General features: G+C 42.0%; 1 protein-coding gene across 3 annotated transcripts in view; it reads left to right on the top strand.

Moving 5' to 3' along the window:
• The first annotated feature begins 5,015 nt into the window (after window positions 1-5,015).
• The window catches only part of DENND5B (DENN domain containing 5B), a 146,765-nt gene continuing 133,269 nt past the window's right edge, over window positions 5,016-18,511 (top strand). The window contains exon 1 of one of the 3 annotated variants that reach the window (XM_081058740.1): window positions 5,016-5,287. In XM_081058740.1, the coding sequence (XP_080914866.1) occupies window positions 5,167-5,287 (121 nt within the window). In that variant the 5' untranslated portion in view covers window positions 5,016-5,166. The remainder of the gene's footprint in view (window positions 5,288-18,511) is intronic. The other 2 variants (XM_081058741.1, XM_081058742.1) reach the window with 2 other exon arrangements.

Genomic DNA, 18,511 nt, shown 5'->3' with positions numbered 1-18,511 from the left:
TTCTTGGCCATTCGTATATTTTCATTTGTGAACTGTTTGTTCAACTATTTGCCCATTTGAAAAAATGGGGTTATTTTATTGAGTTGTAAGAGTTCTTTAAATATTCTGGGTAAAAGTCCTTTGTCAGATATATGTATTGCAAACACTAACATTAAGATTTTTGAACACAAAATAGAAACTACTGACAGGAGAAAATTAAGTTTATTATATTTTTGATTTAGCTTTCCTATTGTTTCAATAAGTAAAGAGGACAAGGCACAATTAGTTTTTATAGATTTATGTGTTTATATTTATATAGAAACCTTCAAAACATACACAGAATTACAGCTTCTCTTCAAGTGTTTGAATTCGTGGTTGGGTAAATGTTTAGAGTAGTCTTTATACCTTTTAGCCAGGGGTAGCCTGAAGGTTTTACCCGATTCATCCTATTAATAACACTTACATATATGCTCTTTTGGCTGCAAGTGCCAGAATCCCAATTTAAATTAGCTTAGGCAAAAAAAAGTAAAATTCATGATAACAATAGAGGATGCTTGCTCCATTTGTCTACTCTGTTCTGAGTGTCATTCTCATTCTCCTCTCTCATGCAGACTATCTTTCCTCACATAATAAAGATATGACCGCTGGTATCTGCTGAGACTTTCCGCTTACAACGTTGCCCACCTGCAGAGAGACCCCCCTCAACTCTCTGGGCCCTAAGTCCAAGACAATGGGAAATTGCTCATTGGCCCAGCTTGGGCCACTAGCCTTCTTCTAGACCAATCAACTGTAGTGTGTGAGAGAGAGAGAGAGAGAGAGAGAGAGAGAGAGAGAGAGAGAGAGAGAGAGAGAGAGAGAGAGAGAAAGAATGTGTGTGATGTTTTATCTTATTGTTGTATCTCCTGAGAGAACAATTTGGCTGGAATGAAGGGAAGGAGGTTATCAGAAGAAGGAGGCAGTCCTGAGAAAACAATTACATGTGAAACTACTATAGTATTATCGGAAAAAATAGTGTGAAAGAATAGGACAAATGATGAATAGGAGCTAATGTTGGGTATTTTATGTGAGGTAAAGGGAGAGGAGAAGGTCTGGAGATTTCATTGAAAAACTAAGCAAACATTCACGTGAGACCATAAAATGTTGACAAATGTTATGCCTTATTTACTTTCAAACACTTTAGTAAAAATCAAATAGGCGGAACCAAAATGGCAAAATGTTGATATTAAACTAGATGATAGGTACAAACATATATAGTGTTCATTATTCTAGTTTTTCTGTATATTTTAACTTTTTTCATTATAAAAAGGAAAAATCAAATTTTAAAGTGGATCTCTGAAAAGAAGTTATAAGCAGTATACAGAGGAAAGATTAGTCAACCCACGTACAGAGGTTTTATAGACATTAGAACTGAAAGGGACTTTAAGATATCCTACAAGCCAGTCTTTTAGGCTTTGCTCCTGGTTCTGCCACTAACAATGTGTGTTTGGGTAAGCCACCAAAATTGTGTGAGACTTAGATATTTTTATTTGTAAAATGAGGGGGCTAGTTTAGCTGATCTCAAATATTCTATGTTAAACTTACTCAAAGCTAGTTAAGACTAGCTTTCAGGTATCAGCAAAGTAGGTACAAGAGTATAAGAAAGTGAGTCAATCCTACTTGCTTGGTTTCATGGCTCTTCATGCTCTGGCTGCAAGTGAACTACTGTCTTCTACACACTTTTTATACCCCAGTCATTCTTTTCTGTGTCTGCAAATTCTTCCTTCCCATCTCTACTTGATGAAATCCTATTCCTCTTATAAGGTCCATCTCAAATATTAGCACTTTCATAATATCTAACTAGATTTCTTAACAAGATTTGACCTCTCTGCTCATTAAATCCCATATCACTTTCTGAACTTGTTATGTGGAATATACCACATTTCATTTTTATGATCTCTTTTTGGTATTGTAGTTATTTTTGGAAAATGTTTTCCTTCCCACTAGACTATAAATACCTGAAGAAGAGGGATCATGTCTTCTTAGTTTCATATTTGCAAAGCATTAGCACGATGACTTACATAAAGGAGATTTTTTATAATGTTGGACTTAATGTGTAAGGCAGAAACAGATTTATGCAAAATTGTGAGTCATCTGTTTTGTACCAAACTATTATCAGCATAAACTGACCTTTTTTTCTGAAACTATCATAAGGGACTATGATTATTGATTTTTCCAAATAACCTTTTGTTGTGATAAGATTTTCCCAGAAAGCATTTTCTCTGGCAGAAGAAAATGTCACTCAAGATTTGCTTTTGTTGGGATTGTGTTTACTTGGCATGTTTTGTGTTATTTAGAGGTTAAAGTTAGGATTATTACCTCCACTGCAATAAATTCTCAATTCAATTCAGGCAGCAGATGCACAAGAAAAACAGCAGGATAGAAGACACTGCTCTAAGTATCTGAGCAATGAATGATCTGATTCCTCTGAAGAACTCTGGTAAAACCTCAAATGGAGGGCATGATTTATGCTTGGAGTGGCTGAGTCCTGCCAGGGGCAACTGCCTGCAGGAAGCAGAAGAGGGAGGAATCGATAGCACTGCTAACCTCGTGGCATCTGATGACTGACTTCAAGTAAAATGTGGTCCAATGAACGTCTGGGGCTCTGAATAGTTACTTTAATAACCCCTTCCGTCTTGCTTGTGTGTATGTGTGCATGGCATGGTGGAGGTGAAGAATGGTGTTGATAAGGGTTGTCTTAGCATGGGAAGAGGAATATGATCTCTCTCCTCCTCGACATAATTTAAATATTTTGGAAGATTTATTTCAGGTGTTCATTTGTGTTCACTCAGCTAATTTATGTCTGTCATTATTTTGGAGGAAAACATGTATGCAATGATATATAGTTAATTGTTGATTACCCTTTCAACTGTTTCACTTCAGCTTAATGCGGAATATACCTACATAGTGCCATTCTGAAGTGATAATTAGGAAGGTACCCAGGTATTTTCATATGACTGTATACTCTTGTAATGTGTGACTATTCTCTTGAAAGCTTTAGGAAAGATTTTAGAGATTTTGTTTATTTTGAGGAGATTTATACATCATAATTCAATGCATTGTGTTTGGGCTTCCTCCGATTTTTTTAATCTTAAAAACAATGCAGGACTTACAAGCTCATAAATCAGTTACTTCTCAAATGAACAAAAAGTGACATGTCTCTTGTCTAGTGCAGACAGTAAATTAGTTTTCTATTGTGCTTTGTTTGATTAGTCTAGAATCTAACAAACATTCCATAAGAAGCTGTCACCAAAAATAGGAGAAACACATATACGCCCAGTCACTCCCTTCCCTCCTTATGAGTGAATTTTTTTTTATTACAAATTTCAGTAGGCTCTTTATGAGGAAAAGCAATAATTGTACAACAGCAAATGAGTACATGTTCATAATATGTTACAGATATTAAAGTTTGTGTATTTACCTAGTAGCATCAACAACTTGTTGCTACCTAGATAACCACCCTTCTTTCATTCATTCAATAAATATAAGGTGAGGGGCCAGGTGGACCCAGGGTTCTGCTAGATACTAGAAATATGATGAACCAGAGAGCATGACTCCTGCTCTGTGGAGCTTACAATCCAGCTAAGAAGACAGACACAGAAAAAGTCATTACAAGTGTTTTGAAGGAAAAGTGCAGGGTGCAATAGGAGCTAAAGGTCAATTATCCTGGCGGTGTCAATTATCCTTACCCTGATTTTTTATTTTTTTTCTTATATTTCAAAATTGAAGAGAAAGTGAGGATACAAGCTACAGTAAATGAGGGTATGCTTGCATAAATATCTCCCAGGAAGAACATTATTCAGTCAAATAATTGAGGTTCCTTTTCTGTCTACTTCCCTGGAAGGTTTGCTTGTGTGTCTATAATGTTCATGATGCCCCATCACCACCCCACCTTATACCCAAATCTGGAAAGAAGAGAGTGGGGAATGGTATGGAAGGGATGACAATGTGGAGATGGAATCCATTCAACTTTTCACCTTGAAGGAATAAGAACTAGTGGGTGAGCTCCACCTGAATAAGGAATAATCAGAGGAAAGAGCAGGTTAAGAAAGCCATGGCCTTGTGAGGATCAGAGTTCAGAGTCTAATTCCTGTTGCCTTATCAGTCTCCTCTTGTACCTGCAGGGAGAGCTGATAATATCAAATGAGTACAGAGCTGGGGAACTAGAGCGCCTTGGCTATTTTACACTGACCTGGAAAATGTCAGGATAAATTACGGAATTGGGGGGCGGGGTGAGGGGAAGTTGGCAGTGGTAGTCCTTTTAGAAGTCTCAACGCTTTGTGGGTATTGAGGTTTTTTGTTTTTGGTTTTTCTCCCACCGCGGAGTTGCCACCAATTCACTGAGGAAGGGTTGCTTGTGAATGGGGACGAAGGCTTGGGGAAGGATTCGAGGACTAGGATCTTAAAACGAGATAGGCATCTGCTCCTGCCACCGTTTAAAAGATGTTGATGGTCCAGACCGTTGTGGGAAATGATCTCAGAGCGGCTGCCAACCCTCCCTAAAGCTGCATTTATTTATTTATTTATTTTTATTTCTTTAACATCCGGCTAGGCAGCATCCCTTTAGAAGGCGGACGGCCGCTCTGTGGCCGGCCCTCCAGCCGGCTGGAGGAGGTCGGGAGGCGTGTCTGCGTGTGGTCGCCCCCTGCGCCGCAGCGCGGGCCGGCTGGCACCAATCCCGCCGGCGCCGGGCGCTCCCCCGTAGCCCGCTGGGCGCGCGCGCGCACGGGCGAAACGCGTGCCCTTCGCGCGCGCGCCCTCCCCCGCCCCCCGCCCCCCCTCCACCGGCTCCACGCGCTGGTCCCGGGCGCCCCCGCCCTCCCCGCGCGCCGCTCAGCTGACCGGCGGGCGCCAGACGCAGTAGCTCCCCGCTCGCTCGCGCGGCTGCGGCGGCGCGGCCTCTCCCGCCGACACTCCCCCTGCGCGCCCCTCCCCGCCGGGACCGCGGTCCAGATCGGGAACCCCTGGGCGCGAGCCCGCGGCCGCTTCCCCGGCGCCGAGCGGGGAGTGAGGCTGCGGTAACGAGCGGCGGCGGCGCGGCCATGGGCGCGCCGGGGTCGCCGTAGGCCGGGCACGCGGAGACGGCAGGCGGAGCCGCAGCCTCGGCTCCTCGCCTTCCTGCGCGGCGGCGGCGGGAGCAGCGCGGCCGGGATGAGCGGGAGCGGCGCGACGCCCGGCCCGGGCTCCTCCCCGGCCGCCTGCCGCTTCGCGCACTACTTCGTGCTGTGCGGGATCGACGCGGACAGCGGGCTGGAGCCCGATGAGCTGGCGGGTAAGGCCGGGCTGCGGCGCTGCGGACGTTCCCCGAGGCGCGCGGGGGACGCGAGGAAGGCGGGGTGCGGGCTGCAGACAAAGTCAGCTCCCGGCAGCGCCCGTTTCCCGGCCGGCCGAGCGCTCGGGCGGCGATGTAATGACATTGTTATTTATTCCACTTGCAGGGTGCGCTCCTAAGCCCACGGGCGCCGCGCCGCCCGGAGCGCCCGCTGCGGGCTTTTGCCTCCTGGGCGCGGGGTTATTAATAACGGGCGCGGGGGCAGGGGCGACCCCGAGGGCAGTGCCCCCGCCGGCACGCGGGCCCCTCGCCTGCAGCTGCACACGGAGGCGGCCAGTGAGTCACCGGGCGCGTTAACCCCCCTGCCTTGCTGCGATCCGTGTATCCCACCCCCACCCCCACCCCCACCCCACACCCTCGGCGCCCCGGCTGCGAAGTTTCAGCCCCGACGCGTGACGCGGCGCTCGGGACCCCTGGAGGGAGGGGCTGCGGGGCGAGCCCCCACCGGGGCGGTAGTGGCCCCGCGGGGCGAGCGCAGGGCGGGAGGAGGCTAGTTGGACTTCATCCCTGACTGTTCCCGGTCAGCGCCGCCTCCCGCCTCGGGTTCTGCGATGACGGTCGAGTCACCTTTTGGAATCTGGTCGATTTGGCAGTGTCAGGGAGCTGACGAAGACCTTTGACCGCTGGGGACCGGCACGAGGCTTTGGTGACACTGCGTACACTGTTCCCGAGTTTCAGTAGTGGGATATTTTTCTCTCTGTGGGGCGCACCGTGTGTTACTGCCTGGGTTTTCCTGGAGGGGCTTCGGTCCTTCCCCTTGACTCATTTGATGGCGCAGTGCAGGGTTGAGCTGGGGAACCGACGCTGGGAAAAGAGCCCTTAAAGGATGGTGGGGTGGGGGGGGGAGTGCACAGTGTCAAGAGGAGGCCGAGGAGAAACGACTGATTTCATTTTTCACGCCTTTTCCTTTCTGCTTGCCTTCTTGGATCTGAATCATGGTTTTTTTTAATGGGTGAGACCAGTGACATCTACCTCCTGAACTTTATCTGTGTCAGTGTTAAACAGGTCATAGCCCTTCAGAACAGCTTCCTTTGGACACAACGTTCCTTACTGATTGCACCAATGTGTATTTTCCCCCCACTCTTCTTTTTGAGTGGGTGGGGGCTGGGAAGAATGTTTTAACTACTAAACAATAGTAAACAAAACTGTTCAGCCTTAAGATACAGTACCCATCAACCCACGTCTTAGCTAAGTGAGTATCTTTTTAAGTCAGTTTCACAGCAAAACGTTTTCAACAAAAACTATAAGTTTTAGTTAAAATTTTTTTGCAAAGGAGGAATGAGTACCAGGTTTTTCTGTATATGTAATTATGTAATCATGTTATTTCTTCAATTAAGATTTCATGTACATATTAAGAATGGCTATATTGAGGGGTAGAAAGTCAGAAAAAATGTCTGCATTGGAATTTAGAGAGATCCCTCTTTGGGGGTTGGTGAAGGGGTTATTTTATATTCTAGAATTCTGTCTTCCCTAAACATTCTAAACATTTGTGGCACCAGGTCCACTTGGAGCCCTTCTGTCACTGGTGACTGATGAAAGTGAAAAGCCTGTATTTTTTTCTTTTCCATCTCAAGTATGTATGCCTAGTAAAGCTAAAACAACACCTGTAGGTGTGGCTTGGGACTCTTTAGGCACAGTGCAAACGCCTTCAACAAAATTAAACAGTAAAGAATTAATTTTTAATGCATTTTTTTAGACACAAACTGGCTTTTCCTTTTGCAGTACTATGCATGAGTGAAATTTCTGTTCCTCATAACACTTGGTGTTTTGAAATAACATTTTGCCTGATAATCAAGTATCAACAAAAGTGTATACACATTTTAAGAGATGTTATCTTAAAATGTGTATACATTTTTTTGGCACCCTCTGTAGTTGAATGAAAGGTTTTTGAAAGTCTTGAGGTGTAGATTTTTTTCTAGGTGTGTTCTAGGCACTGGGGACAGCTGTGAACAAAGCAATAAAAAATCCCTACCATTATAATGCTTACATTCTAGTGTAAAGAAATAATGAAAATATATAGTTTGCCAGATGTAAATACATGCTATGAGGAAAAATAAAGCAGGGAAATGAGGCTAGGGTAGTGGGAGCAGAATGGTTGGGTGATGGGGTTACGATTTTAAATAAGATGGTTAGGGCAGCCTTACAGATAAGTTGACATTTGAACAGAGCCCTGAAGGGTTCTTGGAAGTAAGCCACGTGGATTTTCTTGGGGAACAGCATTGTAGGCAGATGAAATGGCACGTGCAGAGACCTGAGGTGGGGGAGTGCCTCGTTTGTGCAGGTAACAGCAAGGAGGCCAGTATGGCTGGAGCTGAATGAAGGGGAGAGTAATAGATACGACCGTAGAGAAAGGGTAGGGCAGCTTGTGTAGGGCCTCGTAGACAACTGTTAGGCTCTTACTCTGAGATGGGAAAGCACTAGAAGGTTTTGAGCAGTGTAATGACAAGATTTGATGTGTCCTCTAAAAGGACTGCTGTGGCTTGTCGTACCATGTGCCATGTCGACTAGACTATATCACCGGCAAGGGGGGAGGCAGACCAATTAGGAGGCTCCTTTCCACATTCTAAGTGAGAGGTACTGGTGGCTTGTACCAAGGCGGTAGTAGTGAAGTGTTAATAAGCTAGATGTATTTTGAAGGTAGAACCAGCAGGACTTGCTGATGAACTGGATGTGGTATTTACAGTCAAAGAAAATGATTAAAGATGACTCGAAGAGTTTCAGCCTAAACAATTATCTCTGTTTAGTGAAATAGGAAGACTGTGATGCAGAAGCAGGCTGGAGAAGATTAGTTCAGGTTTGGGCCTGTTACGTTTGAGGTGCCCCTTAGACATTCAGATGGAACTATCCAGTTGGCAAGACATCTCGGGTCTAAATTTATATTTAGATATAAATTGAAAGCCATGACAATGGGTACCATTACCCAGGGAGTGAGAGTGAGAAGAGGCCCAAGGATTGTGTCCCAGAGACACTCCAACATTCAGAGGTGGGGAGGATGAAGAGGAGACATTTCTAAAGAGATTAAGAAGTGTAACCAGTGAGATGAGAGGAAAACAGGAAAATGTAATAGCGTGTTCCCAACTAACAATCTTCTTGACTATTTCTATAGAGGTACATCTGAGGATTAGGAAACAAGACCACTGAGTTAGGCAAATTAGTCAGAAGGTTGTCTCTGTTTTGCTGCTTTAATTTCAAAGTTAATGATAGTTAAGTTTCTAGTTTACAAGTTGTCACCGTGCCTGTAGAAGGTCTTAATTGACTTATATTAAGCATAAATTCTACCAATTGCTTTATAGACATTTTATTAACATGCACATATTCCTAGAATTTATACTCTGCTGGTGGTAGGACATTGAAATCAAATTAAGGACACAAACCATATGATAGAGTCACAATTAAATAGACTAAGACCTTATGATAAAGTTATCAGGACTTTAAATTGTTTTGTGGACACTCCTCCCTGAAAGCCCAGCTTTACCAATAGTAGAAAAGATTTCTTTCATCTCAAATAGGTCTCCTAATAAATGAAAATAATTTAAATACATATTTTTAATGGAGGACCCAGAAAGTTTACAGGGACACACACACACACAGTATACACACATATGCATGTATATACATATACAGATATACTGACTGATATTACCCATTGTTCTTATTTTTTTTGAGATTTTATTGGGGAAGGGGAACAGGACTTTATTGGGGAACAGTGTGTACTTCCGGGACTTCCCTCCAAGTCAAGTTGTCCTTTCAATCTTAGTTGTGGAGGGTGCCGTTCAGCTTCAAGTTGTTGTCCTTTCAGTCTTAGCTGTGGAGGGCGCAGCTCAGCTCCAGGTCCAGTTGCGGTTGCTAGTTGCAGGGGGTGCTACCCACCATCCCTGGTGGGAGTCGAACCGGCAACCTTGTGGTTGAGAGGACGCGCTCCCAACCAAGTGAGCCATCTGGGAGCTCAGCAGCAGCTCAGCTCAAGGTGCCGTGTTCAATCTTAGTTGCAGGGGACTGGAGGAGTTGAACTGGCAACCTTGTGGTTGAGAGCCTACTGGCCCATGTGGGAATCGAGTTAGGAGCATGGAGCTCTAACTGTCTGAGCCACGGCGCCAGCCCACCCACCCATTGTTCTTTTTCTAGCACATATTAGCTGTTGTGCTTCTCCTGTTTACTGTACATTTTCAAGATACACCTCATCCATAAACAAAAATGTCAAGTGCTAAAGCAGAAATGTTTAAATTTCCTTTAAATGTTAAAGATACAAAAAAGAGGTGTAAGTAGAAGTAAGTTGTTGGAATTAGTTGATGTGAAGGAAGGCAGATGTCATGTTGAAAATTTCTTTTATGGCTCATTTCATCTAACACCTAGCTGTAGGAACTTATGGGGCTTGATTTATAGCAACAAATCTGTTAGGCAGTGGAAAAATGAAGGATGTAATTAGAGTTTTGTTTAAGTAACATCAATATGCAAGTCCCCAAGAGGGAAGGGTCTTTGCCGCTCTCTTTCATAGTACCTTATACATAGTACACCGTGTTTAATAAGTGAATGAATGTGAAGTTTATGTATGAGTCTACAAATTCTGTGGTGACCAGAGTATTCTTAAAGCATTCCCATGGTTGCTGGATTCAGATCTCCTGATAGATACTGAAGTCAGATGGGTGAGATTCCTGCCGCAGGCCTTTGTTTAGCCCTCTTTCTTGGTGTCTCTAGCTGTTTATTTTTAGCTTTGGTTATCTTGGGTGTGGTTTCCAGAAGAGGTTAGAGGCGGTGGAGTCGTGGTCTAAATTCAGATAAAAAATTTAGTTGAGACTGGCAGAGTATCATGCCACGATAGTTCTGGAAGGGACTTTAGACATCGTTTACATAGAAGAACCAAGGCTGAGAGGTGAAGGGCCCTCTCAGAGGTCACATTTGACCAGCCACAGACACCTGGTTGTTCTAGTACACTACACTCCATAGTTATTTAAGCTCAGAAAAAAGATGACTTGACTTGAGTTCAGCAAGCTCTTAAGGCTTGCCCTTAGTCCAGACTGAATATCCTAGCCAAGACTGTGCTAAAGTATGTCTTTGAAAAATAGTGGCCAGGTTTCGGTGGGGTAGGAGTGGCCCGGGTCTGACCGGCCGTGGGGAGTGCCTCAGGGGTTAGCTTTGTTGACATCCAAGACCCACAATAGGTTATGTTTGGGAGGTTTGATGGTCAAGGCCTGGTAACTGGGGAGCCGAGGAAAAAGTAATACTACAAGAATCAGCCTCCATTCTAATGAGGCCAAAGAAGATTCAAGATTTAGTTGCTATGGTATATTGATAACTTGGTTTTTAAAATCCACTGGGAATAAAAAGTCTCTATGGTGAAATTGGTCCAACAGTGAGTGCAGCTAAACTCCCTGTGATAACCCCAGGGCTCAGGCATCTGCTCTGTTAATGCGGGACAGACCAGAAAAGATGTGATGTGCAGGGAAAGGGGAGGAGGGAGAAACAGACGAGGAGGAGAAAATTGTTATTAGTGAAAGGGGAAGGGGTGGGGGCAGAGATACAGGGGGGCTGGAGGAGTGCAAGTATATCTGCTGCTGAGGTGTGGTGACAGACTGTTCTGACATTTCTGAGTATATGCTTTTGCTTGTATTTCCACTGCTGGTCACGGACACTCCTGGAGTAATACAAGTAAATGTCTAGAATACAATGCGTTATTAATCGTAATTTCCATGAAGTGTCATACGGAAGAAAACGTTTATTGGAGGGTAAAGACAGTTCCTACATAAGGTGCTTTAGGAAGCAAGTGCCATATCTCCAGACCCTTAACATTGTTGGTGGATAATGATCTAAATTTTGTTTTGGTAAGCATAACTAGCTATTACACTTTGGATTAATTATTCAATGTTAAATGCTTATAGTGTGCCAGGTTGTGGCGTATACAGGTGACACTCACCATTCTGTAAGAATCTACAATGAAATAGCAATAAGATAACCGACATTTATTCAGTGCTTTCTACATGCCAAGCTTGATAGTTAAATGCTTCACAGTTACTACCTCATTTACTCGTGACAACAACCTTAGGAGGTGGCACTATTTTCTGTGTTTTACAGATGAAGAAACTGAGGCGAGGGAGTTTAAGTATTTAACACAGGTTTATATAATAAGCCAGAAACCTGGATTGAAGGTCTGTCTGACGTGATCCATTTATGCCCATACCCACTACCTTTGCTTCCTCCTTAGTAATATACACTGTATCATCCAGATCATGAAATCTACCAGTATAGGAACCCTATTGGATAACCTTATAATCAAATGAGACTACCTTTTAAATCCTCTATGTACCGTGTTTCCCCAAACATAAGGCCTAGTCGGACAATCAGCTCTAATGAGTCTTTTGGAGCAAGAATTAACATCAGACCCTGTGTTACGTTATGTTGTGTTATGTTATATTGTGTTGTGTTATGTTATGTTATGTTATGTTATGTTATAAGACCCGGTCTTATATTAAAATAAGACCAAGTCATATTAATTTTTGCTCCAAAAGACACATTAGAACTGATTGTCTTTCTAGGTCTTATTTTCGTGGCCACATGGTAAGAAAGATAACTAAGAGGGAGACTACTGGTATTTATGACCTTTATGACTTGACCTCGCTTGTCTCTTCTTATGGCCAGCACCCTTCATGTCTCTTACATACTCTCCTACATTTATTTTTCAAAAAAATTGGAAGAGTATGTATTTGATGTTACTTTTATCTTTATTAATGTATATTTACATAAATAAAAATACACTTTTTAAGTTTTTTAATCTCTTTGTTCTTCTTACTGGGTTTTATCTATCTTTTCTTAGCATGAATTGTTACTTGTCCTTAGATAAGTTTATAATTTTTAAAAGGAAAGTCTGATTGCTTGTGAAACCTTGGCTGTAAGGACAGTGAGAACAGTAGTTAAAGCTGGACACACAGTCAGAAGCCGAGATATTAGTCCTAACCCGTCATTTTGGACAGCTGAGGGCCTCAGTGTTTTCATCTGTCTTGAAGGGGTTAAATGAGGTGACTGACTTCTGAACATATCACCCCTTTCTCTTCCATGGGCCTGAAATTGGTTTTGAGTAAAAAAACTAAACGCATCAGTTAATACGAAAATTAACCCTAAATGACATACAAACGTGACAATGAATATATACTACATATACCACATGAGGACTGATCAAGTAATTTTTTCTGCTACACGGAAAGGAAAACAAATCAATCTGTGCATTTCCCTTTACAGGAGAGGTGCAATTTTTAATAATTTTTTTGAAATGTTAATATCAGTTCATGGATTCTACCTACATGGACTCTTAGGGATCCAGGAAACCCTGTTTGAAATTACCATCTTAGATAATCTCTAGAAGTCTGTATTCTAGTAGTATGGATGATACTGCCAATTCTCTACGGAATCGCTAATGGGATCTTACAATAATTTTTTTCCACTTAAAATTCTTAAGTAGCTTCTTTTGTATTCAGATTAAGATTCAAACTCTTCACCCTATGTCTTTATTTGGGCTGCCACCCATAGACTGGGTGGCTCTTAAACAAATTTCTGGAGGCTGGGAAGGCCAAGATCAAGGTGCCAGCAGATCCGGTGTCTGGGGAGAGTCCTCTACCTGGGGGGCTCATAGATGGTCTTCTGACGTAGAAGGAGTGCGGGTGATCCCTGGGATCTCTTTTATATGGACACAAATCCCATTCATGGGGGCTCTACCCTTATGACCTAAGTACCTTCCAAAGGCCCCACCTCCCGACATCATCACATTGGAGATTAAATTTCATCATAATAATTTTGGGGGGACACAGATATTTAGTCTATAATACCCTGGTTTACAAGGCTCTTCATTTTCTGGCCTCTGCCTTCCATTGCATCCTCTTCTGACTGGATCACTTTTTCGTTGTATTTTACGTAGGATTTTTTACGTCGGCTTTCCTGCAGGTCCTTAAACACAGCAAGCTGCTGCTTGTCTCATGGCCTGTTCATCTTCTGTTCCCTCCCTGGCATCCTCTCCCCTAGACGGGCATCATCCGTTATAAAATGTGAGACACGTTTGTAATTTTAAATTTTCTAGTAGCCACATTTAAAAAGTAAAAAGAAACAGGTGATATTCATTTTAATGATTCATTTTATGAATCAATGATATTATTTCAACATAACATAAAAATGATAAATGAGATACTTTTTTTTAAACTAGACCTTCAAAATCTAGTATATATTTAAGACAGCCTGTATCAGTTTGGACTAGCCACATTTCCAGTGCTCAGTAGCCACATGGGGCCAGGCCAGTGGCCACCCTCTTAGACAATACAGCCCTATATCTTTGCAAGATTGGCTTCTTCTCAGCATTCAAGTCTCTGCACGTGTGTTACCTCCTCAGGGCAGCCTTGCCAGACCATTCCGTATAATGGTGTCCTTCCTACCCCTGCCTCCCCATTCTTGCCAGTCACCCTGCTAAATTTTCCTCATAGCACTTCCTGGTACCTGAGGATAGATTGTAAACGTATTTCACTACTTTTGTTGAGGATAGATTGGATAGATTGTAAATGCATTTCGCTACTTTGTCATGTCAGTCTTCCCCAGTATTGTTGGCTGGCTGCTAAAGGGTGGGACCTCTGTCTCTCTTGTTTATTATTGTACAGTAACCAAGATAGTGCCTGACCCATAATAGGGACTTAAATAGATTGTTCGGCTAAGTGGATGAGATAATTTGAGATGGACAAAAATATAACTTATCCTTTTGTTACTGACAATAAAAGTTAGTAGGTTTTGATTTATGTGTGGGTTTATAACCTCTAAAGTGGAAGCTAGAGGTTTCGTTGTGTGTTTTTTTATGAGAACCTTGAGATTGATGAAGAAGCAAGAGTGTGGATGAATTATTAATTTTTTAAAAAGGTATATATCAGCTTTGTGGTAAGCTACTAAAATTTCTTCTATTATATTTATTAGCCTATTCCTGCCCTCTTGAAATAAGCTATTATAAATGAAATTAATAACCTTTTTTTTTCTTTACCACCTTTATGCTAGCGAACATGCAGGTATTAGCAAGGCTTTAATTTTTTTTTTTTTAAAGCAAATAACATGTCTTATTTATTTATAAACTAGTGCCACGTGATGAGCACATGAATGATGGGTAGTGTTTATGAAATTTCAGAAAGTGGTTGTATTGAAGAGCGCTTGTAGCATCAGTTGTGGTTTTACAAGAATATCTTAGGAAATTGCATTCAGTTTCCTTGGTCACGGGCTTCCACGTCAGCTTTGGGTATGGGTAGTCAGTTGAGTTCTTTATTTCTGTAAAGTTTAATTCTTTATATATTTTTTCCATCTATGTTTTGTCTTTATTGTGCCTGATGTAATGTTCTTTTCCGCCTAAGGCTTGGCTTTTTAAGATGGCACCATATAATGACCTTTTAGCCAGAGATTTCAAAAATTTTCAGTACGAGACTGTCTTTTCCACATTACTTTTCAAACAGAATGCAACGATGGTTGGCTGAGTGTAAGCAGGTAAGAATGGAGGATTCTAGGAATAAAAGTGGAACCATTTTCTACGCTGCTGAGACAGCACATTATAAGGCTAGAAGAACATGAAAGAGTTGCTTTCTCAGACATCCCTGCACCTTTCCCAAGAATCCATGACATTTACTAACTGTAGTCTAATTAAAATATTGTAACTGTTTAATTAACACGGGCTTCTTGAGTTAATACCTTTTATTTTTTTCTGTAAACTTGTACACATCCCTGGTACAGAAAGGTATTTTTTAAAATAATGCTTTCTTTAAATGACTTTCCAAGTTGTGTACTAGCACTATTAAGTTAGAGGTAGCTCCAGGACATCACATTTATGTGATGAAGCTCTGAAAGTATTAATAGTGTTTATTGGGTCATGAATTGTGTTTGGTGATTTATAAACATTATCTTTATGCCTCACAGTAACTTGAAGGTGTTATTTTCCATTTTACAGATAAGGAGGCTGAGGATCCCTGAGGTGTTGCCCAAACTCAGAGACAGTAAAGGCCAAAGCGGGATTGCACCCCAGGCTGTCTGGCTTCAAAGAGCCCGCATCCAGTCTGTCCTGCTGCCCCTCCCAGGCCTGCAGACTAGCTGTCCTTAGCCACTGGGTGGTGACACATTAGTGGACCTGCCATTTGTGAGCTGGGTCACAAGTAATTATAAACAATAGTTGAAATACTGAGGTGTAAATGATACGTGTTTTTCTGTAAGTGGAATGGATTCAAGGTCTTCCCTCCAGTGATGTCACTCTCACTCGTTTCCATTCCTATGGGCTTTTATTGGATGGAAGAGAAAGAGGTGGCATTCCGTGGGCATAATGGAAGCCTATCTTGTTAAGGCTACTGCTAAGCTACTGTTACTGATGAGCTGTGAATAGTTCGCACATACTCATATTCTCTTAGGAATACCACTGCAAAAGTAGTCTTCTGTGCTTCCCTTCCCTGTAGATGTAAAAACAAAAATTGTTCGTAATCTGAGGACATACTTGAGAGTCTGTTTTTCAACACTGAGGCTGATCTAGATTGTTTCTAGATACTTTCTTCAATGATAAAATGTGATGATGTCTTGGAAAGAGCTTTGAAGCTATGGAATGGTACAAAAATATGACATAGAATTTTAGTTGTAGAATCTTTTAAGTTCGGCCCTGCTGTGAGGATGAGCATGCTGAATTGTTAGATATAGTGTGGACCTCTAGGTTTTAAACTGTGAAACCCAGTTTAAAGACATTTGTAAGTGGGCTGTTTTAGATCCCAGAGGCCTTGTGATGTAAATCCAGTTGTTTTGTGTAATTTTCTCCTGCCCGTGCCTGGAGAATCCAGGTTTCTGCTTTGAAGGCCATGTTTTCTTGCTCCTGCCCGTCTTCCTCTTTTCTAGTACGCCACCCTTTTACTGTCATTTGTGTAACACAGGAAATTATTCTGTAGTTTGAAGAAACATGAATGTAGAAGTGACATATAAATTAAGTTTCCGATAGTCTTACTAGTTCCTCAGTACAGCTTGACACAGGTTTGCTCAGTCCAGGCTTTTGTACTATTTTTTTCTAATTCCTTTTTCAAAGATTATCCTTATTTTCACCTTAGTCCTCATGAAGCTGCCTTCTTTTGCTAGTTTGATTGTCTCTTTTCTATAAAAACCTGTAGAAGAAGAATATGCTTTTGGCCAGAATTCCAGTGTCATTAAAACCTCATAGTGAAGGAATTCTAATGTCTAATTGAATCCTCCAGTTACCTTTTCCGCCAGCAGACACTGGGAAGAGTTTCTTATTTCCCACAGCCTTTTCAGGTTTCATACTTTCTATTTCTGGTATCCCTTCAGTTTCCTTCCGTTTCCTTCTCTCTCAGTCCTTTGAGAAAACGGACGTTTTGCTAGATCTTTCTCTTTCTCTGTACGTATTAAGTTCATATCATTTTCCCCCCTGTAGATCAGGACTAAAATAGCAAGGAGGGGTTATTTCTCCCGAGGCAGGTGAGGCAGGCATTGTTTGGAGGGGCAGTGAGCATCTCTCGTGCAGTGTCCTGACACGAGTGTCCTTCTTGTCATACGAATCAGCACCAGCATATCAACTGGAATTCCACACGGATGAGACAGTGCCTTCCGTAAGGAGTGTGAGCCGTAGGAATTCAGGACTGCTTAGAGCTGTAAGGCGTCTGAATGATTCACTTCTAGACCACAGGCTTTGTTTCGTTTTCTAGGTTCATTTCTCTTCAGTTTAAGGAAATTTAAATGGCTGGGGTAGCAAGATAACAGATTGTTTAAAAATCTTTCCCATCTCCTGTCTCAAGTGTATTCTTTTTCTTAATAAACTTTTGTCTGGATTTCAAAATATTCTGGCTCAGCTCCAGGGAAATGAGCTTTCATACTTCATTTGCTTTGTGCCATTGTTCACGAGAACAATGACTGTGATTTCACAGTTTATTAAAACACAGGCTTTAGTACCACTAAGGTGATTATGCCAAAATAGGTTATTTTGTTTAGTTGTTCTCACTCCTGTCTGGCAGTGCTTATTTTTCCATTGGTAGCCCTAGCTTCAGTTTGATTTTAAATGAAAGCTGTGTGTGCTCAAATGTAAAATCTTGTGTATTCCTCACAGTGAAGGACCATCAGGCCTCATTTACTGTGAACCACTTGTAAACCTCTCGTCCCTGGTGGAAGGGTCTAGTGGGGAGAGGGTTAAATTAAAGTGGGGGTGTGCGGAAGGTAGAAAGTGGTGAAAAACAAAAATTTAAAACCACACCTGTTATTTCAAAATCCTCTTTCCCTGATCTTATAGAGCTCTCTCTCACCCTCTTTTCTACTTGGAAAATAACATTTTATGGCGAGAGTGTGAGAAAGAGTAGAGAGATACCCAGACAAATGTCCTAGCCCCTGGAGTCCCCACAGATATAATTGCCCCCTAAAGGAGTCATTATAGAGTCTCCTGCACAAATGTTACACCTACAGAAAGTTTAACAAAATCAGGCTCGCTCTTCCCTGGAATGAAATCTTCTCTAAGCAGGAGTTAAAATTTAGCTTTTCTGAATGTGGCCGTAAGGCCAAGAAGTAGACATGATTTGTTGCATCATTACAGAGCAGAGGCCTTAATGTGAAATGTGTGTTGACATGTGTGCACATTTAGTATTTATTTCTGTGTCCCATTGAACTCTATTGAATAGATCAGTCTATTTTGTTGAAAGTCAGTCTTTGAGGGAGAGCTGAAGCGTTGGTGTATATGTGAGAGGGAGATTGATGGGTGGGGGAAAAAGAAGTAACTTGAATACTTTGCTTTTAAAAATAAGAAATTCTTTTGTAAAATTCAGATTTGCTTTGGGGCTTAAAGGAGAGTGTAAATGGTTATATTATTTTAGTAAACACACTGAATAGTTTTTTAATGTCTTCTTAAGTAATGAGATATAGTCTCTTCTCAAGTATGGGAACTACCTTCACCCTGTTCCCCTGTTCCTTGACCTCTACCTTTTGACCCTGTCGCTTTGTGATGAGATTATGGGCCTTTCAGTTTTTCTCCAGTCTACTCAGGTTTCCTTACACAGCAGCATAAAGCTTTAAGTGTCTGTAAAAGATGTTCTTAGAATTGAGGAGAACATTCAGATTTAATTGTGGGCAAGAGTTTTGTAAAAAATTTTTTTCTAAGTCTATTTTTTTTAATAGTGTTCAAAGTATCTATTTTCT

Source organism: Rhinolophus hipposideros, assembly GCF_964194185.1.
Source record: "Rhinolophus hipposideros genome assembly, chromosome: 9".
Lineage (NCBI taxonomy): Eukaryota > Metazoa > Chordata > Mammalia > Chiroptera > Rhinolophidae > Rhinolophus > Rhinolophus hipposideros.
The sequence above is the reverse complement of the archived record's forward strand: the minus strand, read 5'-3'. Positions and strand labels throughout refer to the sequence as shown.